Genomic DNA, 24258 nt, shown 5'->3' with positions numbered 1-24258 from the left:
GGCCCCGAAAAGGGACGACCGTGGGCGAAGCGGCGAATTCCGATGGCTGCCTCGGAAACCACCTAGTTGGATTGCAAATATCGTGGCGTTTCGAGGAGAGAACGGGTGTACGGCGGACGCCAAAGTACGTACCGTCCTGGCCTTGGGTGATTGGTGGGAAGAGAGACACCTCTGGCGGGTACTAACCTGCTTAAATCGGCTGCAATATCGAATCTATCCAGACTTATGGTGGACATGGCGCAAAAGACGAGTGCTGTTGTATATCCAAGCTATCGCCGACGCCCACTGAACTGCTCTCAGTCACGATCAAGTGAGATGCTTCCTAAGGGAACGTTGACGCAACAGCACAGCCGCTTAGCTGATTATAAAGGGCGCAATTAATCTAAAACACATCGGAAATGCCACTGGGAGTGGCAAGACTGATAGGAAGCCCCTCCGTCAGATATGACCGTACTTTCGCGGCTCCGTCCTTTGTCGCGCTACCATTTTCATGGACTCATTACTAACGATGCGAAGATGATAATAAGACACATTAAGCACCAGTCTCTTGCACGAGGCCTCACTGCCTCAGTGCTCGGGATTACGTTTACAAGTCATAAACGCATACGAGTCATAGACTGACTGTCTTCAGGAAATGACCAGGGTCTAAAAGGTGCAGTGGTACAGACAGAGGTTGATATTGCCTGGAGCCCGCCATTGGATGGCTAATTTTTCCAGCCGAGCTACGAGGGAGCAGAGTAGCACGTACCTAGTACCTACAGGGGCTGACAGCGAAACCCCTCTCATGCAGCGGCTAACTTGCTAATCTGCTGCTCGCTTGTTGGAGCAACGGGATCGGGCCATTCGCATGCAGGCTGCCATTGACACACTACGATCTTGGCAGCATTAGGGCTCTGCGGGCCGGAAGTGTCATCACCCCCCCCTCTAGGGCTCCTTGGGACTTTCTTCATGGGTCCATGATGGATACTCTGCTTTGTTTCTTTGTTCGACTTGCCGATGTGCTGATGTCGGCTTTTGTCAGGCTTTGTGGCTGATAACGATCTTCTCCTTGTGAAGAAATACCTAGTCAACTCTTTTTGTGGCCTGCGGCGCCATTGAATCGTCAAAACAGCACCCTCACTCAAGTACCTACCTCCCACTTACCCCCCAAAGAGGCAGTAGTAAGCAACAGCCTAGTCCTCCTGCGCACTGACACCCTCAGAATCGACAACCCAGCGCATCAGCCACTCTCCTCCACGAACCAGGCCTTCCTTGTTGTCCTTGCTGCCAACTCCGACCTTTCGCCCTCCAACCAAACCCACCATCACCACCACCACCAGCGCCAGGCCATCCATTCGCACCTTCGCCCGCTTTCTGATTCGACTAACGGGGCCGGAATCACAGCCAATTTGTCAATCACGAGGATTAACAGAAAAATAAAATAATTAAGTCAGACGGCCCCATCCCGCCTTGGGTGTGAAGACCTATCGGCGGCAGGATGGCAGCTGCAGACCATTAACAGCCAAGTTGAACAAATCGTTGCCGGAGGGAGAGCGCTATAAAATAGGAAAAACGTCTTAATACCCCGATGGCGAAGAGACTGCCCGACTGGATGCCTTGAATAAATGCTAGCGGGCTGAAGAACCCCAGCGCGAACCCTGGCTCTTAATGCCTGGCAGACAGTCGTAGTCGTCCTAGTGCCCTACCTATGCAGATCTGACGGGAGGCTGGACCTCACCTAGAAGCAAAGCCTAATATAGGTACTCCAGGTTGTTATGTTCTTCGCGTGTTCCTTCGTGTACCTTAGCTATAGCTTATATATATCAACACCAACCCAACCCGACAACTCAGTTGTAACCCATGTAAAACATATCTGTGACGAGAGCTAGTCGGTTTCATGGGATCCAACCCTAGCGCTCGAATTCACTATCTCGATCAAACCCGACAGGCATTCTAACAGATAGTTAGAAAAAGGGCAGCCTGTAAGTCTACACCCAGCGTCCAATTTTAGCTGTTGCTCCAGCTCCAGCGAATCCTTCTCTTTACTTTTTCCATTTTCCTTTGCCCCAATCCGTTAAAAAATAAATGTTTAAGAAGAAAAGATAATTCAAATTATTTGTCAGCCTCAGGCAGCTTACGTGGCTAGCAAAGTAAGTACTTTGCAGTCCCCTCTGGAAGTATCCAGACCAGACCAGGCCAGGCCCAGGCTCTCCCTCGTTCGCATCAAAATTCCATACGTCCAGACTACAGATCGTCAAGCCATGACCCTTGAATAATAATGTCTTTTTTTTCCCTTCTGTATGTATGTACGTCTGTATATATATATATACATTGATATATGTAATACATAACAGGGTCCTGGCTGCTGTGCTAGCAGGACCCCGGAAAAATAGGTAATAAAATCAAGATAGATCACAGGCCGGATTGAAATATTAGCGAGCGAGCGGATGGGGGGAGGAAATAAATGGACAGGGATGGTGAAGGATGACGCTAACGATGATGATGATAATTATGCCTATTGATAAATGAGAGCAAGAGGAGGAGAAGAAGGAGGGGGAGAAGGAGGAGGAGAAGGAGGAGGAGGGGAAAACAGATCCCGAAGAGCCAGCTAGCACTCGACTTTGCCTGTCCTGTCAGTGTCAGTGTCAGTGCTGTTAGAAGTTAGTTGGGCTTTCTCGGGACTCAAGATGATGCTTTCTTTTCCCTTCTAGATTGGGCGTCGTGAAGAGAGAGAGAGAGAGAGAGAGTTTGTGTGTGAAGAATGGACTGAATCATAATGGTCATGCTCATACTCGTAACGCCGTCAAGAACCGAGACTACGTAAGGACAGACTGCTACACTAAGTTATCGAACATCAGGTATCCTAACGTACATACATTTCCGTCGCACTATTATCTCGTTTCGGATTCGTGTGTTTTGTTTCGCGAAGGTCATCTCATATCATCTCATCGAAGTGCTGCTTGTCGGCAGAGCTAACTGGGTAAATAACTATCCCGAAGAGCAGAAAAGAGCAGGGGGGGTTATGCGTCCACGCGGACACTTTATGAGTTATAGCCCAATGTGAAGATCTGACGCCGAGATCTCGGAGACAGCAAAGGGCGAATGGACGCCACTCATCCCCATGAACCCGGCATCAAAGACGAGGCAATCTGAGCTGGGTCCCGCCATGTCGCAATAAATGGGAGTTGGAGCGGGAGCTGTGCAGGGGGCAGCGCTAGCACAGCCAACGAAGTCGCCTAGATTAAAGCTCTGGACGGCCGGGGGGCGTGGCATCGGGGCTGTGGTGGATGTCGTTGCTCCTGCATAACCGGGTGACAACACCGTTGTTCCTGCTGCTGGGGTGGTTGTTGTCGTTGTCGCTGTCGTGGGCGACGTTCGGTGGAGATATTGGGCGTGTAGGAGGTCATTGGGGAGGCGCCGCTGTTGTTGCAGCTGTTGAAATTGTTGCTGGTGGGGATAGCCGTGAAGATTGCGAAGATGGTGAAGCTGTTGCTGTTGGCGATATGCTCGTTCTCGTCGGTACTCCTCTAGGCTCATGTTATTCATGTTGTGTGCGAGACCTCGATACTTCGCGCTGATTTTCGTTGCTTTACCCCCCTTGGCTCCAGAGCGCTGACGCTGAGGGGCCGGGGGATCCCACGCCGTAGACTTTTTGTAATTTGTCTGTTTTCTATACCGGGTTGTAGATTGGATGCCGTTCTCTGCTGCATCATTCGTCAAGCGCCAATAGTTGACGGGCTTTTTCCCTGGGACGGGATCTTCTCGAACAGCCTCGAAACCCTGTCGTATCTCCGGGGTCAGCAGAGCCACAAATTCTAAAGATAATCATACTTACGGCATTCATCGACAAGTTGTGACGGATGCTGTTTTGCCAACCCTTCGAGCCCGGATCCCTCCCCTTGGCCGTGTTCTTTTCAAACCACTGGTAGATACCCTGAAGGGGCAGTTTCTTCCCGGGTGCAGCATCAAGCGCATCGAAGATGAGTTGCGAGTATGGAGGATCTGCACTGGTCTCCTCCGTCTCCTCCGGATTCGCTGGCGGTGCAACCTCGCGATCCGCCTCAAGCTTGATGGGTGGTGGGCTCAACACGGTTAATGGAAGCGCGTGGTATGGAGCGCTAACAGGTGTGGGCGATAACCCTGTTGTCATCATAGGATTCGCCGACGGAGAAGGAGATTGCGAGTGCGGGGTGATAGTAGCTCCAAACAGGTGTGAAGGAGCCTTGTACAAGGAGAAGGACGACGGAGGCACCTCTGGTGACTTTGCGTGTACCCAATCCGACATATGCTTGCCAGCAGGTAGGCGCCGCGTCTCAGGCCTCAATTGCCTCGATGAAGAATAGCCAGGAGCCATCAGTGGCCCAGACCATTCAGGGACGTGGCCGCCCGTGCTGGGGATTATACGGGGGAGGCCATCTAATGGAGGCTCGATTGGTGACTCGGGGTGGGACGGAAACAGAGAGCAGTTCACCGCCGGCTCAACGGCCCACGGTTGTTGTTGTTGATGATAAGGTATCTTTGCATCCGGGCTGTTTGAGCTGGAATCAGACCAGCCGTCGAAGATGGAGGGAGGAGTCTCTGGCGTCCTGGAGCTGGAGCTAGACGGGAGGTGGTGGTATAGGTCGCGATTGAAGGACTGGTCTAGCATAGAGCCACAAGTAGAGATGGAACGGTCCATCTTGGGCGTTCCACAGGAGAGGTATGGACAAGGCTGCAAAGGCCAATTGAACAATTGAGATGGGAAAATCAGAAATTGGCTGCCGGGGGAAGCATATAAGACGTCTGTCAACAGGAAGCAGAAAAAAGGCATGCCTGAAGACCACAAGGCGTCCATCAGGCGAGAACAAGACAAGGCTGCAAGACTGCAAGAGAAAGATAAAATAGACTCAGAAGTACTGTGACAACTGCAGGAACTCAGTAGTACCTGGAAAGGCCTACGTGTGACCATTCAAAACAAAAGGGCGCATAATTATTGTACATAGTTGACTCGCAAGCCCACCGCCAGCTCAGACAGAATCAGAAAACGGAAACTGCTCTTTTCTTCTTCTTCTTCTTCTTCTTCTTCTTCTACTACTACTACTGCTGCTGCTGCTCCTGCTGCAAACAGCCTACACTATGCAGAATGCAGAGTGCAGTCCTTTGATGTCCTCTTCCTCCCCAAACAAACAAACTCGCATCGCCCCAGTCCCCTGGTTCTTGAGGCTTGGGGATTGGGCGGATCTGTTATTTCCTTTTCCCAGATTCAACTAAAAATAAGCCTGCTGGGAGTTGCTAGAAGGGGCAAAGAGCGGTTGTTCCGGGGTTGTCTTCCCTGAATCTGCCTCCGTCATTGCGGGATTGCTTTTCGCCAGTTTGTGAGACGCGATCATGCTCACATGTGGCCAATGGCCACAGTGATTTCCGCTAGAGGCTGGATATTGTGCTACAGGAAGGGTTGCGAGCTTTTGCGACGGTTCTACTTGACAAGAGCCTACGTACAGATGCTAGACGGACCGGGATTCGGCCCCTGGTTAGTACAGGGACCGGCCACCTGCAGCAAGTCCTGCTGGTCATCCCATGGTACTGGCTAGATCCTCAGGATTCAACCAGGATGCCAGGCAAAGCGCTTCTGGAACTGACCTTATGCGTTTCCACTTGTCTGTCCCCCAAAAGACGGCCGTTTCAATGCATCCTGCAGACCCAGAGCCCTTTCCCGCGTTCCCCGACCAGCCGGAGCTCCGGAACAGACGTGCAGACAGCATGGTAGTACGGGGACGGATTGGTTCTATTAACCCCCAGGGAAAAGAAAAAAAAAATCAAATAAAACCTCCTGAGAAGCCTGTACTGCACATAGAATACGGCGTGTGTGGGACTCGCCAAATACGTAACCGATATCGGCGGAACAAAGTACGCATTGCCTGATCGTGTGGTGACTTGGGCCAAAAGTGTGGTGAACGACCGGGGGGGAGTTTTAAGAGAGGGAGGAAATAAGCATTTTATATTCACCCCAGGAACGCGGAACCCCTGTTATATGAGTCTGTTTCGTGGAGCTGCTTCTGTATCTGATATCATATGCCACATGCTCCTCCGCGAGTCTGGTACCCAATCTTCTCGCGGAGGGATAATGTTTCTGGTCCAATAGCAGCGCTAATTACTCTTTTGCTGTGAGAGAAGCGCGAAGTAGCGCGGAGTACCGCAACAAACGCTCGGAGCTGCAAGGGTTATTCTAGAGCCCCCACATGCTTCTTCTTGGTCGAGTGAATTAGGAAGGGAAAAAAAAAGGTCTCATGGTGCACACATAGCCATGTAGAGGTCTTCATTTGCGGTAATAGATCTAGGATAGTTAGCTTGGTGAAACAGCAAGGAACATGGTAATGGTTGTCTTACTCGTTTAAACTGGAAATGCAGTTGTAGAATTCCCTGGACATGTTAGCGAGGACGACGCCACGGAAGCGGTGGTCCAAACATACCTTCTCAAATGTGCTTTTGAACCCTCTCTCTCGTTTGGCACTATAATCCCACTCCTTGTCGACGATGCGAAAGGCGATATCTTCATAGGGCGGCCCCGCCATGAACCGAATAAGACAGGTATCCTCTTCCCCGGCAGCGGCAAATGATTGACCTCGTTTTCGTCCATTCTCCCGCTCTATGCGGTATGTAGGTGCTCTCGTCTTATCAATGAGGTCGGGATAAAATATGTTGAACTTGTATCCTTGGACAACCTTCGGTGGCGGATTATCGTGGTCGTAATGTGTCTGGTTGTACTTATTCCATTCATAACCCATTTGGACACGGTTGAAGTATCGTGGTTTGCGAGGCCGATATTTACTAGCCCATTGAGGCTGCGCGCCTGTACTGACAGACTCTTCTCCTGTGAAAATTTCCTCGTTCTCGCTGACCCCCTTGGCTAGCTCTCTTTCGTACAATGCCTTCGTTGCCTGAGAGAAGTCCTCATTGGGGATCGAGGAGAAGCGAGTGGGGTTACTGGCGATAGCGGTGTTTGCTGCATTGCTCGCAACGGGAGCGGATGCCTTCTCCGCCTGGCGCTGGCGTAGAGGAACATATCCCATTTTAAGGATTTTTTGACGTTCGCGGGCCTGTATATTGCGTTAGTTATAGGTAACCCATGTTAAATTAGCGGATTAGTGACGTACCACTTGATCTAAGAAGGTAGATTCATCTAATACTTCGTATATCTTGTCCTCTGGACGGATCTGAAGTAATGGATCGGGGTCAAGACCATGAAATTCTTCATTGACCAATACAGCTTTAGGCCCGTCTTCCCGAACCAAGGGCGCCAGAGGTGCCAACTTGGAACGGACCGACTCGGCTTCTTCACGCTGCTGTTGACGTAGTCCCCGAACGCGCTCATCTATGACGGCCTGGTATACCTTCTTCAGCTTCGCGCGTGCCTTCCAAACAGTGAGACTGCGTAACAGTTCCTCCCAGTAGTCCGTATCAATAGGTTCATTGGAGTCCAACTTTCTCCTAACCTGCCCTTCGAGTGCCTGGAGCTGTTCGTAAGACTTGGGACTGAGAAGCTTGTTGATATCCGCAGCAACGGAATTGAGCGCACGTCCTTCGGGAGCTATCGTCTTTTGGCGGTCTTTACAGATAACTTTCATCGTCTATAGTAACAGAGGGTTAGCACATATTGTGAACACTTGGTACAAGAATATTTACCCTCCAATAATCCCTATTCTGAGAGTTCGATTCCAGCCCCAGGAATGTGTCAATGTCCTTCTCCAAATCGCCAAGTTCAGTCTGCGATAATCCCTCAAACACACCCTCAGGGTCTATTAGATCGAGTTCCGAATCCGTAATTTCGTCGTCAAGAGGATTCCTCGTTGGATCAATCACCCGCAGCATAACCGTAAGCCAGTCGATTGGTTTCGCGCGGCCCTCTTTCACTCGAATTTCTGCCTTCTTTTTCGCCTGCTTCAGAACAAAGATGTCCTCCTGAGCCACCCACTCGCGCACTCGCTCATCCTCTTGTAGCTGATTGAGCCGCATCTGGTCCTTCATTCCCCGAGCCTGAGATTGGCCCGGTCGCGCATCGCGGTCGCGATATCTGCTGTTGTCATATCGCTGGTCTCGCTCGTCCGACCGTCGGGTATACTTCTGGGTGTGATCTGAGTGTGGCGATCGAGATCGAGATCGCTTCGACCGCGACCTGTCTGGAAATCGCGCTGACATTCTGAGATGCTGTGCTATTGACTCGTGGCGGAGTTGATAATTGATAAGGCTTTTGAGAAGTTCTGGAGAAGGTCCAGGTCCTTTGATCGGAAGGCGGAAGGTGAGCCGATCGCCAGACTTTCCTCCGATGGCCCGTGCACTGTTGCCTCCGTCACTCAGCTGCCTTACACTTGATATAAACATCCTCGCTCGCCATTTCAAACGCAGAACCTTGTCCATGATTTGAAGACGCTCCAGATATGTCTGAAAAATGGCAGCGATTCCATCTCGCGAACGAAGGGAATATACCCCCTCTGCTGTTCAAATATTCAACGACAGCCAGCGGCTATGAGCTCCACATAACAGACCTGAACTATATATGGTCTGAGCATTTAGACAGGAAGGCCGTTCTCAAGCGAGCTGACGAATATGACACCACAATTGACCCAAGTGAAGACTTGGAGCAGTTTAAAGTCCTCTTGCAGAAAATCGGGGAGGGCCTACAGAATGATCCTGGAAGCAAAACATCGCTCAACCCCAAAACAAGAGGAAGCGCTCATTCTCTGGAGCTCACTGTGATCTCCAAACTACCTGCTCCTCTTAGACCGCTAAAATGGAAACTGTGTTTGTCCAAGGAGCCGCAGTCTTCCATGACGAGTCATTTACTGCTACCATTCATCAACACCGAGGCCGACCGTGAGGCCTGCCAACAGTCTCTTATTGATGAGCTTAATAAAAAGGACTGGGTGCTTGCAAAAATATTTGATAAGATTGAAGCTATGGGGATTGACCTAAGCACCATCTTCCCCGGTACCTCTGGCCTCCGCGGCGCCGGTCGTAAGGGCCCAACGCTCGCACAGGCTGCGAAGTATATCAGGGGCCTCGCACCTTTCAACGAGCAGGCATGGCGCGAGAAAGTATCGAAATCCTCTCCAAACGTTGGGTTATCCGCCAACATAGTGGCGGAGATGTCCGCTGGCTCGCTGGGTTCCGGGAAGCTCGATCCATTGAAACCCCCACCAGATGAATGGTGGGCAGGCCTCACAACATCTGATGACACAATAACAGCTTCAACACCTGAAGGTGATGATAAGCGTGAACCAGAAGCCACGTCATTGGCAGATGGCATGGATATAGATACTGATGTTGGGTCCGAGACCGGGGAGGATGATGAATTCGAGGTACGTACAATCGCATTTCCACAGCACATTAGTTTCACACCAAAACCTCACGCTTCCTAGCGACAAGAAACCCCTCCTCATCTCAAGAAGCCAAAGAGTGCACCACAAAAGTCCGCTTCGACTCGAAAGGACGAGGATGAAGAGACACAATCAGAGGACGAAGACGCAACCTTCCCAAAACGTAAAAAAGCAGAAGCAACTAAGGCTAGGATGGAAGATCAGCCGCCACCTGCGATGCGCCCCAAGGCCGTCCCAGCAGGGAAACCGAAAGGTCTTGGTAAAATTGGGGGCAAGATGCAGACGAAGCCGAAATCACCAACACCATCACTGTCACCGTCACCGCCACCTCGCAAGACCGCTGCAGCAGAAAGCCCTTCCCTTCCAGCAGTCCGTAAACAACAACCACCCGTAGATAACGATGACGATGAAACAACAGATGGAGATACAGATGACGAACTGCCCAAACCCCAACCCAAATTGCAACCAAAACCAAACACCCAGGATGCAACAAAACCAGCCCCCAAGCCATCCCGCGGGCTAGGGTTTATCGGAGGCAAAAAGAAGAAAGAGCCAACCCCAGAACCCGAACCTCAGCCTGGATCGGAATCAGACCTGGAGTCAGACGACGACAAAGTACCTTCAACCCGGGCTCAGTCCCAATCACAATCTCAGGCCCCAGAACCACAACCACAACCTCCAACGAAAAAGAAGCCTCTAGGTAGAATAGGCGCCATCGGTGGAAAAAAGAAAGACAAGGCCAAAGAACACAGTACGGAAACCACGGAGCCTACACGGACAGAGAACACCTCTCCGCCAGCAGCGAAGACGATGAAGACGAAGCCAACGCAAGACACAGTTGACGAAGAGATCAAAGAGGAGGAAGAAACACGGACTAGCTCTCCACCTAAAGAGAGGAAGGTGGTGAAAAAGGAAACGCCTGCAGAGTCAGAACGCGAGGAGACGGAGGAGGAAAAGGCTGACAGGAAGCGGGAGGAGTTGAAGAGGCAACTTGAGGCAAAGAGTAAAGCTCCCGCAAAGAAGAAGCGGAGGTTTTAGTTGTGAGCTTCACTTTTTTATTTTTCGATTTCATTCTGATTGATTCGCTACGGCGTTCTGTGTTAGTTTTCTGGGTCATATAGCTGTCCTCGTTGGCTATGATCTAGCTGGGTTGATATCGGGTTTTAAGGATAGTAGTTCGGATTTAGTAAATGGGTGCAGTATCACGAATGTGAATATATGCTAATGGTACAGATCATTATCGTTAACGCTAAAAACAAGTAAGGTGCCTGAATACGCTTGTCGCTGCCTGTAAACAGTTTCTATATACTAGATAAGGCCGGAAAGTAAGTGCAGCTGCACGTGAAGGGAGGGAAATCTGAAAAACAACAGAAAAGAGGTCGAAGACGCTCTGTAAATAATCATCTAGCAGACGACTGACATAGCTTAACCAAAACTAGTACGCGTAGAGCTAGTTTTAGGCGGCTTTCCCTGCTCACTAGGCGTAACCAGACGCACTTTCTTAGGGGACGACATCAGATTCGATGACGTTGCACTGGGCGCGACGCTGGTTGTCGCAGTGGTCGCCGTAGACGCACTTCCAGCAGAGGCACCAACGCTTAACATGCCGCGGACCTTTTCGACGGCTTTGCTCTCGCCCTTGGCCCAGGTGTCGCGTTTAACGAAGCCAACGCCGGCCTTTCGGCTAGCTGTGTCGCGCTTCTTGGATTCTTCGAGCAGGATTCGGCGATTGTGTTCACGGCGGGGCCCCGGGGCGCAGTCGTGCATGCAACCGGGGGTTGCGCAGCCGCCTTCACTTACGTCGATGTCTTTTAGCCATGTGCTTATACAGGCTAGATGGCCGCCGTGACCGCAGCCCTGGCACCAAGACCAGAGGGTGGTTCCCTTGGGCCGGGGGCGCTCATAGGACTCCAAAGGTGTTCCGTCAAGGTCCCCTATTTCGGAAGGAATGGGCTCGGTTTTGGGCGAATAATAAGATGGCGAGGAGATGTTAGGCGCGAGGCCCGAACCTAGGCCAAAGCGTGCGTCAAGGGGCAATGCACTCTGCTCCGCAACCCATTCTGGTGGCGGGCTGAGACTCATGCAAATGGTGCAAGGCTCCTGCGGAGTACTGCAACGGTGGCACCGAGTATTGTCTGTCTTGGGGTTTTCATATGGCCTTTTGCATGTGAAGCAGAACACATTCATGTAGGTGTCTCCCTGAGCATATTCATAGACCGAGGGATAGGATGGCTCGCAGAGCAAACGAAGTTCGGCTGCTTCGATGTACATGGACTGACGGATGAGGTTTTCATTGTATATCTTGAATATGGCCTCGCTCTCCGCATGCGGTAGGACATTCTCGCAGTCCTCGAATAGGACACGCAGCTTTTGAAGTAGGTGGGCAGCAGACTGGACATCAACATCGGTACTACTGTGAAAATGTCGTATCGCCTCCCTCAGCAGCATTTCCGCGCTCCACGGGTTATTATCGGTTTGATTAGAGAGTACTGGAATGGAGATACAGGGAAGATCGTTCGGAGTTTCAGAGTCAGCGTGGGTTGAGGTATCTCCATTTGTTGCTGGCCGAATAGCGACGTCCTCATCTTCTTGACTTGGAGCCTTCAAAGGGGTCGATTCCTTTAAAAGTGGAGGAGGCGTAGATGGCCTGTCAAGATGAATATGGTGATGACCATTGAGGCTTTCCGCAAATGATTCCTTGCTCTCGAACTCTTCTTCCGGTATGGAGTTAGAGGTAATAAGTGAATCACTATGGGTCCTTAGAATTGTGTTATTTCTAGGGAGCCCTTCATGTGCATCATACAATCTAGCGTCCGATGTGAATGATGTCGCTGGCGACTTGGAAGGATTTGAACTTGCGGTTGACGCAGAAAACATTGGAAAACTTTCTGTGGATTCGTGCCGATAGAAAGCGGGTTTAGTAGCAGACCCGGCGTGCGTTTCAAATGAAAGGGGCTTTTTCGGAAATATCTTGTAGTCTCGGATGGCAGCCCGTTTATCCTCCATTTTCTGATCGAATTCGTCCACGTCCGAGACCTGTTTTGTGAGCCGAGGCCGACCGCGATTATGCCAATCTGCTCTACCGGCAATTGCCAATGGGGCAGACCTCTGTTCCTCCTCGACTTCGATGGGAACGGAGTCACGTCGGCCAGTTGGCGGACTATCAGGTGGCATGGGCACATTTTCACTGGCATTAGATTCACTAGCATTAGATTCTCGATGTTGGAGTTGACGAATAGATCGAGAATCAATATCCGACATGGAAGACCAGTCATTTGAAGCCATAGTACCCTGGTTTGAGCTTAAGACAGACGGCGGCAGTGGTTGAATGTCCCTAGCATCGTCCAAAGATGTGAACTGGGAACTGGAGTTGTCATACGAATCGGGTGGGGAATCTGGCAAAGGTTGAGCAAGCGGCGTTGTCATGTTCGAAGCGCTCTCGATATCCGAGACTGGATGTTTTGGAGCTTCATTCTCCATCACCCCCTTGAAGAAGCGAGTCTTCATTTTCTCATGTCTCATGTCCTCTGGATTCCGCACCTTTTCGACAACTGGATCATCCAAGGAAGTTTTCTTTTTGACAGTGCGAGTTCCCTTTTCTGGTGCTTGCCGCTGCTCCATTTCCCGTGCTTGAAGCTCCTGCACGATAGCATATTCCACTATGCGCCAGGTCTGGGCTAATTGGAACAGTAAAATCTCTTCGGCACATTGGGCATTGTGGTTGAGTGAATCCAAAAATGACTGCAAATGGTTTGTATGTATGCCACTGAGCTTGCTTGGAAGGAGAGGGGAATACTGGCGAGCAAGATACTGAAATGTCCCTTGATCCATCGTGGCTCCTGTGATGTTCACCACCATTCCCCTTTGGCACAGGGTCGAGGGCGTATCCTTCGAGAGCAGTCTCTCGAGCGGGAGTATCGGGATGAGATCCGTGGCTGTTGGTGGTGTACTGCCAAGTGACTTGGTTGTACGAATACTACTAGACTTACTATGGCGAGGCCGAATAGAAGCAAACAAGGGCTCATCAACGACTGCCTCCTCAGGGGGGCTCTGGCTTAGGGTCTCGCCACTGGTGTCCTCTTCTTCAGGTTGTCCAATAAACTCATTTGTGCTTAGGCCCAAGATACTCCTCCTGGGACGCTTCTGGGCGAAAGCAATAACCTCGCCGCTAGGGCTCCAGGCCACTGCGCAGGTAGGGCGTCGATTGACCACTTGGGGGGCATAACGGATGTCGGTCTGAGTAAATACACCACCGTCACCTGCAGTCCAGAGAAGGTCCTTAGAATGCCAAAGTAAATCGGTAGCGGTGGAATCATATCGGTCGAATTCTCGAAAGGGGATATGAGGCCGACGAAAATCCCATAGATGAACCCGCGGGTCTTCCTTATCATATGAGGTCACTACTTGTGATGACTGCCAATCGCCAGAGCCGTCTATCTCGCTAGACCATGAAGGCGGACGCCAGCGAACATTGAGAACCGCTTGAGGAGTCCGGAATTGAAATGTAGGTTTCTGCCTGCGTTCGGCGCCCGCTGAGAAGTCCCAGACCTTAACTTGCCTATCCGTACCACCACTAACAATGTGCTTCCCGTCAGGATGCCAATCTACTGAATAGCATGGCCTATCGTGAGCAGTAATCCGCATAACGGGACTATTCGATTTGCGGATGTCCCACAGCTGAATCGCACCGCTATCGGTGGCCGCGGCAAACATGACCCCATCGATTGGAGACCACCTTATATCACGGACAGCATCACTATTTCCGTTAAAATTCTCCCTGCTACCGCACACCGAGACACCACGGTCTGCTGCTACAGAACGCAAATCCCACATCCGAACGTGGGCATCCTGGCTGCCAGAAAGGAGCCATGCTGGCTGGTGTGGATTGAAGGCTAGCCGATGAACCTGGCGGCTGTGACCCTGAAACCTGCAATATTCCAGGCCGGTTCGATGTAGATCATAAACGACGATGCGGCCATTGGCCACCGCGGTGGCGATGATCTGATCGTAGAGTCCATGTGACCATTTCACGTCCTTCACCGTCAGCTGGTCCTTGTGCCGCGCGGAGAGACCGCCGGCAGCATGGTGGGTTGAGGAATAGCTGATGATAGCATTGCGCAAGTTGAACTCTTCTGACGAATGATCAGGCAGAACGCGGATCGTTTTCAGAATCTCTTTTCCTCCAATCACTGCATGTGTCCGTTGCGGAGAGATATCCAATGCAGCAATCGAAATGCCTGTCTTGTGGGTAACCGTTTGCGATGCTCCGGGCCTGCCGAATAGCTAGTATTAGTATGGGTGCGTCAAAGCTTTGTTGTTGTCAATGAGAAGATCCAATCGGTTTGGGGTGTCTTAAGCAGTGGCCCTAGTACGACGGCATAGGAAATGCTTTTCCGTGCAAACAGAGAGGTGGGCAGGGAGGAGGGTTTGGGAAGTCATACAAAGAGCTGGACCTGGTAGAACGGGCAGTAGCAGCAGGCGAGTCTGTACGAACGCCGGGGCCGTGCGGGCTAGGAGGCCGAGACCCTGAGAAAAAAGGCTGAGCGAATCTTGCAAGGGCACTGGCGGCGCGGTGCGAGTACTTGCTCTGGCTCTGTTGCACGGGAGCAGGCGGAGGAGGGGGAGGCGGAGCTGGGGATGTGCTGCCGCGGGTGGGCAATCGGGGGAGGTCGGACATGCTTCAGTCTCGCGGCCTCAACAGGGCAGTCGATCAAGACCTAACCTGAAACAGAGCGAGGCTCCATGGTCGTCGGCGACAACGGTGTGTGGGTTTGCAAGCAAAGTGTCAGATGCGCCTGCGTGGGGGAAGGTTCAGAAGCACTCTTGAGATGACTTGTGACGGTTTGCTGCGGAGTGAAAGCAGCCAGTCGGGGAGGAGGGCCAGCGATTAGTCAGTCTGCGCCGTGCAGTTTGACAACACGGCCAAAAATCGGAAGCTAATGAGTAAGAGAAAGAGACGAGACTGATGTTAGTCGAGCTGAGACACTCCAGACTCCAGCACAAATGGAACCAAGGTACGGAGTAAAACTACGTAGTTTGTTGGTTGGTTGGTTGCAGCGAAACAATCGATCGAGAACCGCACGCGTGATGTAGGGTTCCAATCGGGCTTAGCGTCATTTTTCATACGAAACAGATTACAGGCATACTGAGTGTGGGGGAGGGTAAATTACAAGCCAGCGATGTTTCAGATACAGATCTATTTTTGCTTTTTGCCGCCGATTGACCTGTCCAGCTGATATATCACTACGGGGTGCAACTGCTCAGCAGGCAATGACCATCTCTAACCAGCCCGAACAAGCCAGCGTCCTGTATGTTTCCCAGGTTACGTATGCTCAGGAATGGAGGGCCCAGCTCCGGTTGGCTTAAAGCCGGCAGGGCTGGATGAATGCAGGTTGGATTGGAGCAAACGGCGCAAAGGGAGGGGCTACCTGGCAGGCTTGAGCTTGCAAACTGCTAGGGGCGGTGTGATCGTGATGAGGTGGACTCGAGCTTTGCCATGGTTTTGTCCATCTGACATGGAAAGGAATGAGCTGATGGACTGGGAACGAATTGGATGGGCCCAGAGCTTCGACCACGATCATGAGATTCTATCTCTGTACTATGTATAGCGGGTCTCGAATCTCGATCAGGTTGCGCGAAACACCGCCCGTTAGCAGGTTTTGGATCATCCGCAGCCTCGGGACTTGAGGGTGGGATTGGGTTGGATATTTGGTCAGCGGAGATAGGAGGAGAGAGAGGAGGACAGCCACGGCGAGGTTTGATATCCAGAGCGCCGTGATGATCTGTCTCTGGCAAGCAAACACTTCAGGCATCAGATCGGCGATGCCACAGTCTTCCAGACCCGGTTTGATTCAAAACATGATTTTTACCTTTTGAATTTCTCCCGGATTTTCGGTCCGTGCTCTGCTCTGCCATGCCAATCGTCGCACCGGCAGCTTCATCCTCACAGGAGCTCGGCAAGTGAGCATCGCTGCATGCTGGCTGGCGTACTTCTGTACTTCTGTTGCTGGAGAGTGCGATCTGGAGGCTGGCAGCCTCACCAGAACCAGGGCTTTTACCGCCATCTCGTCTTGTTCAGATGGTCTTCCCTGCGTTCATGATCCCATTGGGCACTAATCCCTCTCCCGCCCACTCGGCTCCGAGGAGCGTTGGCCATTGATGATCTTCATCAAGATCCTGGAAGACCACCAAACGCACAAAAGAGTCGTGCGTCACAAAATATATTATCACCATGAATTTGTGATTTATATTTGCCTTTAGCTGTGAATTTCTTAATTAGTACATTTTTTAGATATTAATATTGTCAAATATCTTCGTTCCCATTCGACTCGTTCGAGCCCAGTATACACCCGTTCTCGGGAGAGATACGGGACCGCGTATATTCCCCAGGAAGAGAACCCTTGAAACCACATGCCGGTCCATCACAATCGACCCGGGAAATTCTCACCGTCGTAGGAGCAGGCCGGGAAGATTCCTCCAGGATTGGCACCTGGAAATTGCGCTTCAGAGCCCAAAAGTCCTTTGAAGGGAGCTTTGGTGCAGAACCGAGCTCGGGGACCAGCTCCTGCACACTAGTCGAGTCCGGAACGGTTCTGGCCACACCAAGCGCGCTGCTGCACATGCACCATGCACCACACCGTCATTTCTTTCTCCATTCTCCATCCCGGCTTCGACGTTCCTCGATTTGTATTCTTGCCATCGATCCTTTCCTCTCTCTCCTTCCTCCCTCCCTCCCCTCCACCTCTCTCTTCTCTTCTCTTCTAGGTTCTCCTTCTTCCTCGGACTGCTTCTCATGTCCATTGCATCCTCCCCCCTCGGGTAGCCTGTCCTGTTTGCCCGCTCTTCTCGCCCCTCCACCACTATAGCCATAACCCTGGTATTCGCCTCGCGTGCCTTGTTTTTGTATTCTTGCATTCCTTCAATTGCCCTCGCCACCTTTTAATTGTCTTCTTATATTCTTCCCCTCCTTTTTGGGCCATCATATGCCGATATTCTCGAAGCAAATTCAAGAGGCAAATTCCTAATTTAGAAGTCAAGAACTGGGTGCGGAGACGTGCTCTTCTCTGTCGATCCTTTCGACCATCACGAATCCCGCCGAGACCAACCACATACCCCCGAATCACCTGTTCCCCGGTCCATCAGTCGTTCCCGATTCGGCCTTGCCTTAGTCCGTGCCGGTTTTACAGTTATACTCACTTAGGAGGAACGCTGCGGTCGCCGTGTCATGGAAAGACTTTGATTGACGGTCTTGGATATAGTGCCTAGGACCTTACGAGGAAACCGCCCATCATGAGCAACCATACCGTCATGCGGGGGTTTTTGGAATCCCTTCGAATCGGTTACCCGATCCTCCTTCTTGTTGTGTTTGCGTCGGCCTTCGTGGCCAGCTCGATCATAACTGCCAGAACGGCAAATCGAAATCTCTGTACTCCACAGACGGGCCCGGGAGGCCGTCCGCTCCCCAAGCGGTCGAGAAGCACAGTGGCTGTGGTAAAAGCGCCGCAAAATTTTTCCCGAAACGCGAAACTATGCTTCAAGTTGCTCTCCTTTGCTATCCTCGTTACGCTGGTGGCGGAGGCTGCCTTGAACGTAGCTCATGTGATGCTTGCCAGATCGCAGCAATGGTGGTGCGGCCAAGCCGTAGTGGTACGGTCCCCTGGCGCTCCTCGCCGCATGGCATGGGAGAGTGCCCGTCTTGAAAACCAATGGCCGAGCTAACAATTGATAGATCTACATCGTTGGGTCCTTCTTTGACTACTCCATCATCCTCGTTTCTCTGCTCGATACCGAACCGTCCCCGACGTTTGCCCAGTTTGTGCCATGGCTGATAGCCGCGCCCATCGAACTGGCGATACTTGGACTTTCGGTCTCAATCTATTCTCGCCCCCATCATGAATCTGTGGTGGGCGATCCAACTGGTGGCAGGTTACGAAGAGGCGTCACGCCTTGGGAGGCCGCGGGATTTGTTTGCAACAGCATCCGTCTCTTGATTTTACTCATTCTGGTCATGCTTTACGCATGCAGTTCCCTGAGGTCATCGTCTTTTGGCCGTAAAACGCCCCGTATGAATGGGGCCAATGGTATCAACGCGGAGGGAGCAACAGAAACTACGGGGCTTCTTAGTTCCGGTACCGAGAATGGCCACGCCTATGGAGCAGCAAATGGGAATGGCGTTAGTGGTGACCACCAGAAGCCCAAACCGGCAGACCCCTGGGTGCGGCCGACGACTCAACCATCCACTAGCTGGTGGGAATACCTCAGCGGATATTCTTTATTCTTTCCATATCTTTGGCCATCCAAGTCTCGCCGTCTGCAGATTGTGGTCCTCATTTGCTTCATCCTGATTGTTCTACAGCGTGTCGTCAACGTTCTCGTCCCTTATCAAGTCGGCGTGATCACCAGGAAGCTATCCCAACAGGGCGACGAATTCAGTGTACCATGGTTCGATATCTGTCTGTACATTTTGTTCAGGTGGCTTCAAGGTAACCAGGGCCTTATCGGGTCTCTACGTTCCAGCTTATGGATTCCTGTGAGCCAATATTCTTATATGGAACTTTCGACCGCTGCTTTCGAACACGTTCATAGCCTGAGTTTGGACTTCCACCTCGGGAAGAAGACTGGCGAGGTTCTTTCGGCTCTTAGTAAAGGCAGTTCGATCAACACCTTCCTAGAGCAAGTTACTTTCCAAGTGGTTCCGATGTTGGTCGATCTATGCGTCGCGATTGTCTACTTCCTTATTGCGCTAGACGCATATTATGCTCTCGTGGTCACAATCGTGACTTTCTGCTATCTTTACGTGACCATTCGTATGGCTCAGTGGAGAGCGGAGATCCGAAGACAGATGGTTAATTCATCTCGACAAGAAGACGCCGTAAAGTAAGTCATCCAGCCTGCCACCCCTATACCATGATTTACTCATATGATACACTCAGGAACGATTCAATGGTGTCGTACGAAACGGTCAAATACTTTAACGCGGAAGACTATGAATTTGGAAGGTATCGGGGAGCAGTAGCTGACTTCCAGGCGGCCGAATACCACGTTCTCTTCTCGCTCAATCTTATGAACACTACGCAAAACACCATTTTTATGCTTGGGCTGTTGATCGCTTGCTTCATGGCCGCATACCAAGTCTCTCTGGGCCAACGAGATGTAGGTCAGTTTGTTGGGCTTCTTACATATATGGCGCAACTGCAGGGCCCACTCAATTTCTTTGGAACTTTCTATCGTTCAATTCAGTCTGCTTTGATCAACTCGGAGCGATTGCTAGAATTGTTTAGGGAGCAGCCTACGGTTGTCGACAGGCCCAACGCTCGGCCATTGCCGATTTGCAAGGGAGACATCAAATTTGACAACGTCGAATTTTCCTACGACGCTCGTAAACCGGCGTTGAATGGTCTTACATTCCACTGTGAGCCTGGTACCACAACTGCACTGGTTGGTGAGTCTGGTGGTGGGAAGTCGACTGTCTTCCGCCTGCTTTTCCGATTCTACAATTCTGAAAGAGGCCGCATCCTAGTTGATGGACACGATGTGGGAGGCACCACCATTGACTCACTTCGAAAGCACATCGGAGTTGTGCCTCAGGACACTGTTCTCTTCAACGAGACTTTGATGTATAACTTGAAATACGCCAACCCAGATGTCTCAGATGAAGATGTCTATGAGGCATGTCGGGCTGCCAGTATCCATGATAAGATCATCTCATTCCCGGATGGTTACAACACCAAAGTTGGTGAGCGCGGATTACGGCTCAGTGGCGGAGAAAAACAGCGAGTAGCAATTGCTCGGACCATTCTTAAGAACCCTCGGATCATTCTCTTAGATGAGGCCACTGCTGCGCTCGACACCGAGACAGAAGAACACATTCAGAGTGCACTGTCCACTCTTTCTCGCGGCCGTACAATGCTCGTCATTGCACACCGACTGAGCACTATCACAACGGCGGACCGTATTCTGGTCCTCAGCGAAGGAAAGGTTTCAGAAAGCGGAACACATGACCAACTACTTGCAATGAAGGGCCGATATGCAAGCATGTGGCGCAAGCAGATCCGCGCTCAACGAGCAGCGGCAGAGGCTCAGGTGCTGCAAAACCGAGCCCAACGATTACGCAGTGCGTCCACTTCGGCCGCCGCTGAGGACAGCTCTAGCCAGTCCGATGAGGAACGCAACAGTAACCGTGGCGCAAATGTGAACCGGCAAGCACCAACCCACCACCCTTAGTGTGCTTGCCCATGAAGGTCACGCGCCGATTCGAACAAAATCTACATATACATCATGCCTATGCATCTTATCTGTTACGACGCAAGACTCAAGCTAGAAAGGTGGGCGGAATACTGCTCTCGTAGACTCGAGCGGGAATTGATCTTTTATTGACGTTTTAATTGCTTCGCATGTTCCTTTATTTTGCCGGGTTAAAAGGCGTTCGGGGTGATATACGACGTTGTATGACATTTTTTTAATTGGTCAGGATTTCGACCTCCGCAAGAAGAGGCAGCAGATGATTGCCTAGATAGTTACTCTTGGAAATAGTGCGGTAATGAATCACTTATTGTTAGCATAGCATCTACAATAAATAGAAAGTCATTGATGCTACGTCTGTTCTCGTATTTTTGAACGAAAGGAATCGGATATTGGTTTAGTACAAAAATTCAGTGCCTGAGGTCTCTAACAGGCGTAATTGCGCAACGTCTCATTGGTCAAGCCCAGTTTATGCCTTATTTATAAGGATTCAACTTGGTCGGGGTCTTTCATCATTAATTTCCGCTGCTTGTTATCGCAACATTTCGTCAAAAATCACTGGGGCATCTACGCGCTTTTCACATACGCGCTATATATTCTCAATTATTTTCGGGTGTTCGCATATATCTTGAAGCAATCAACAAGTGTGTGATTTGAAAAATGCAAGCACCGTCCCTCCAGCTCCTTCGAGCTCTCCGAACATCCGTCTCCGCCAGCACACCCAAAGCTACAATCCCTCTTTGCGCATACCTGGCTCGTGTCCAACCTCACACGACCTCGCCATTCGCACCCGCTCGTCGAAATTATAGTAACTCCAATGACTCTTCGCACATCCGGCCAACCCGCATGGTTTCGCGCTCCCACCCGTCGAAACCACGCAGCCACGACCGCGGCCCGGAGTCGCAGGAGGATACACAGACCGACTTCGCCGCGCTGAATGTCCTAGGGAATATCCCTAGCCCAACCACTGCGGTTGATGCCTGTCTAGATACTGGGTTCCATCTGGACAATGGGGTGAAGATTACAGGTGGTGACGGGGTGTTGTTGGTTGCTGGAGAGGCATTTACGTGGAGACCTTGGTTGGGGAAGAAGGATGGGCAAAAGAATGACATGGTTAATGCGAAGGGCCAGTTTGAGGTTGACGAGCAGGCTTGGGGTCTTTTGGACCTGGTGTGGCCTCGTCCTGGTATGTTTCTCGTAACTCGCCGGTCTTTTTTATCTTTCTAGGGCCGGTGTACTGACTATATATGGGGTTTTGGTAGATCTACTAATTCTCGGAATGGGAGGATCGATTCTACCTCTCTCGCCGGAGACGAGGAAGCATATTAACTCGCTGGGGATCCGGGTTGAGGTGGTGGATACGAGAAACGCTGCTGCGCAGTTTAATCTGCTTGCGACCGAGCGGGGCGTTTCTGAGATTGCGGCGGCGATGATTCCGATCGGGTGGAAGGGGTGGTAATAGTCTACTCGGGCGGTGATGCGTTCTATTAGTGTATTATACCGACCTGTACTTGTATAGCAATCTACATTCTACTCTTCTGGTTCACCGAAGTAACAAAGTAACGCAGGGCTGATGTGAGGTGGATCCGACGCAAAGGGTCGGGTGCCAAGCAGTCCAGTCACCGTCAGTCTTCAGACCCCAGCTCCATTTCCAACTCCGACCTCCGCATCATCTTTCAACCCCCTCACTCTCTTTTCACTGTACTCCCTCACCATGGCTCGAGAAGACCCTCTTCTAGCTCCACGGCCATCGTCGGAGCAATCATCCGTCCGAAATGCCGAGGAGGAAGACGCCCTGCTCACCGGCGAACGCACCAACCGCCGCGATCAACGTCGGGGGTGGGGATTCTGGAGAGAAGTCGGCCTCTTCGCCTGGGCCCTGATAGCAACCGTCGCTGTCATCGTCATCGCAGTCGTCTACCAACATGAATCGAGTCGCACACGGAGTCATGAAAAGGACCCCTGGGGCCCTGGAGGAAAACCGACCGGCAAACGCAACCTTGTCTTCATGGTGTCTGACGGAATGGGCCCAACCAGCCTTACCCTGACTCGGAGCTTCAAGCAGCTCACACAGGGACTCCCAGCCGATGAAATCCTCGCGCTGGACAAGCATATCCTGGGTACATCGCGGACGAGATCCAGCTCGAGCTTGGTCACCGACTCGGCTGCCGGCGCGACGGCCTTCTCGTGCGGAGCGAAGAGTTACAACGGCGCTATCTCTGTGCTCCCTGACCACTCTCCCTGTGGAACAGTGCTCGAGGCTGCCTCGCTAGCAGGTTACAAGACCGGGTTGGTGGTGACGACTCGTATCACTGATGCTACGCCGGCTTGTTTCGCGTCTCACGTCAACCTCCGGCAGTACGAGGACCAGATTGCGGAGCAAGAGATTGGTGAGCATCCGCTGGGCCGAGTGGTGGATCTTATCATGGGTGGTGGACGGTGTCATTTCCTGCCTAATTCAACGGAGGGTAGCTGTCGGGCTGACGACCGGGATCTGGTGGCCATCGCCCAGGATAAGGGGTTCAGCTACATCGACGACCGAAAGGGGTTCGATGCTCTCAATGACGGGACACAAGCAAAGCTGCCTCTCCTAGGGCTGTTCGCAGAGAAAGACATTCCTTTCGAAATTGACCGTCGCACTCAGAATGACGTGTATCCCTCTCTGGACGAAATGGCCCGTTCCGCCCTGCAAATACTCAGTGAAGCTACGAAGGACAGCGAGCAAGGGTTCTTCCTCATGATCGAGGGCTCCCGCATCGACCACGCAGGACACGGCAATGACCCGGCCGCTCAAGTCAACGAAGTCCTCGCCTACGACAAGGCCTTTGCTACGGTCGTTGAGTTCCTCGAGCAGGACTCAACACCAGGTGTTCTAGTCGGCACATCTGACCACGAAACTGGCGGCCTTGCTGTCGCCCGCCAGCTGCATACAACCTACCCAGAATACCTCTGGCTTCCTGGCGTTCTCGCCAACGCAAGCCACTCTTCTGAATTCGCTGAAAAGGAGCTGCAAGACTACCTCAAGGATGGTCATGGGAAATCCGCCCAAGAAGCCTACACCCGGGAACTTCTCAAAAAGGCATTAGGTGTCGAAGACCCTTCCCAGGGAGAAATAGACGCTCTCCTGGACCCTGACAATGAAATCCCACCATCCTACGTCTTCGCCGATATCATCAGTCGCAGAGCCCAAGTCGGCTGGTCAACGCACGGCCATTCCGGTACTTAGCCCCTCCCAACCTCAACTCCAACTAATAGATCACCCATGCTAATCCTTTATTCACTAGGCGTCGACGTAAACATCTACGCATCCTCCTCTCAAGATGCCTGGCCCCTCCAAGGCAACCACGAAAACACCGAAGTCGGCAGCTTCCTCGCCGACTACCTCGACCTGGACATCAACGCGATCACCAAGCGTCTCCAGGAATCCAAGTTCTGGTCCGCCTCTGCCTCCACCCCCAACGAGGGAGCCGAAAGCCAAGGCGAAAGCTTCAGCTGGATGGGAAACCCGCTCGGCGACGACGTTCGCATCGATGGCCTCGATACGTACCATGGCGATTACAAGCGGAAACGCTCTTTTGGAGCTGACGAGTGTGGCTGTGGAGCTGCTCACTGAATTGAACTAGACGCCCAATACGTCAACATCTGATATAGACATCAAACATAAACATAAACATGAACCGCTGAG

At 51.7% G+C, this 24258-nt stretch overlaps 7 protein-coding genes across 7 annotated transcripts; 4 read left to right on the top strand and 3 right to left on the bottom strand.

The window, feature by feature from the left end:
- Positions 1-3027: 3027 nt before the first annotated feature.
- APUU_70722S (uncharacterized protein) lies at positions 3028-4657 on the bottom strand (the record flags this gene model as incomplete). Its single annotated transcript, XM_041695626.1, has 2 exons — positions 3028-3759; positions 3815-4657. 2 exons carry the CDS (start codon positions 4655-4657, stop codon positions 3028-3030), a joined length of 1575 nt encoding a protein of 524 aa, XP_041561338.1.
- Positions 4658-6274: 1617 nt separating this feature from the next.
- Positions 6275-8154, bottom strand: APUU_70721S (splicing factor cactin; the record flags this gene model as incomplete). Its single annotated transcript, XM_041695625.1, has 5 exons — positions 6275-6292; positions 6346-6378; positions 6429-7055; positions 7113-7586; positions 7642-8154. The coding sequence occupies 5 exons, from the start codon at positions 8152-8154 to the stop codon at positions 6275-6277; spliced, it is 1665 nt and encodes a 554-aa protein (XP_041561337.1).
- A 239-nt stretch (positions 8155-8393) lies between these two features.
- APUU_70720A (uncharacterized protein) lies at positions 8394-10370 on the top strand (the record flags this gene model as incomplete). The annotated part of the gene is made up of 2 exons (XM_041695624.1): positions 8394-9314; positions 9375-10370. The coding sequence occupies 2 exons, from the start codon at positions 8394-8396 to the stop codon at positions 10368-10370; spliced, it is 1917 nt and encodes a 638-aa protein (XP_041561336.1).
- Positions 10371-10757: 387 nt separating this feature from the next.
- On the bottom strand, positions 10758-15009 carry RTC1 (WD repeat protein; the record flags this gene model as incomplete). The annotated part of the gene is made up of 2 exons (XM_041695622.1): positions 10758-14604; positions 14774-15009. The coding sequence occupies 2 exons, from the start codon at positions 15007-15009 to the stop codon at positions 10758-10760; spliced, it is 4083 nt and encodes a 1360-aa protein (XP_041561335.1).
- A 2612-nt stretch (positions 15010-17621) lies between these two features.
- On the top strand, positions 17622-20555 carry hmt1 (putative vacuolar ABC heavy metal transporter (Hmt1); the record flags this gene model as incomplete). Its single annotated transcript, XM_041695621.1, has 3 exons — positions 17622-17978; positions 18061-19208; positions 19265-20555. The coding sequence occupies 3 exons, from the start codon at positions 17622-17624 to the stop codon at positions 20553-20555; spliced, it is 2796 nt and encodes a 931-aa protein (XP_041561334.1).
- Positions 20556-21233: 678 nt separating this feature from the next.
- Positions 21234-22032, top strand: APUU_70717A (Mth938-like domain-containing protein; the record flags this gene model as incomplete). The annotated part of the gene is made up of 2 exons (XM_041695620.1): positions 21234-21759; positions 21836-22032. 2 exons carry the CDS (start codon positions 21234-21236, stop codon positions 22030-22032), a joined length of 723 nt encoding a protein of 240 aa, XP_041561333.1.
- Positions 22033-22287: 255 nt separating this feature from the next.
- On the top strand, positions 22288-24186 carry APUU_70716A (alkaline phosphatase; the record flags this gene model as incomplete). The annotated part of the gene is made up of 2 exons (XM_041695619.1): positions 22288-23791; positions 23858-24186. The coding sequence occupies 2 exons, from the start codon at positions 22288-22290 to the stop codon at positions 24184-24186; spliced, it is 1833 nt and encodes a 610-aa protein (XP_041561332.1).
- Between the last annotated feature and the right edge of the window lie 72 nt (positions 24187-24258).

The sequence above is a fragment of the Aspergillus puulaauensis genome, chromosome 7 (genome assembly GCF_016861865.1).
Source record: "Aspergillus puulaauensis MK2 DNA, chromosome 7, nearly complete sequence".
Lineage (NCBI taxonomy): Eukaryota > Fungi > Ascomycota > Eurotiomycetes > Eurotiales > Aspergillaceae > Aspergillus > Aspergillus puulaauensis.
The sequence above is the reverse complement of the archived record's forward strand: the minus strand, read 5'-3'. Positions and strand labels throughout refer to the sequence as shown.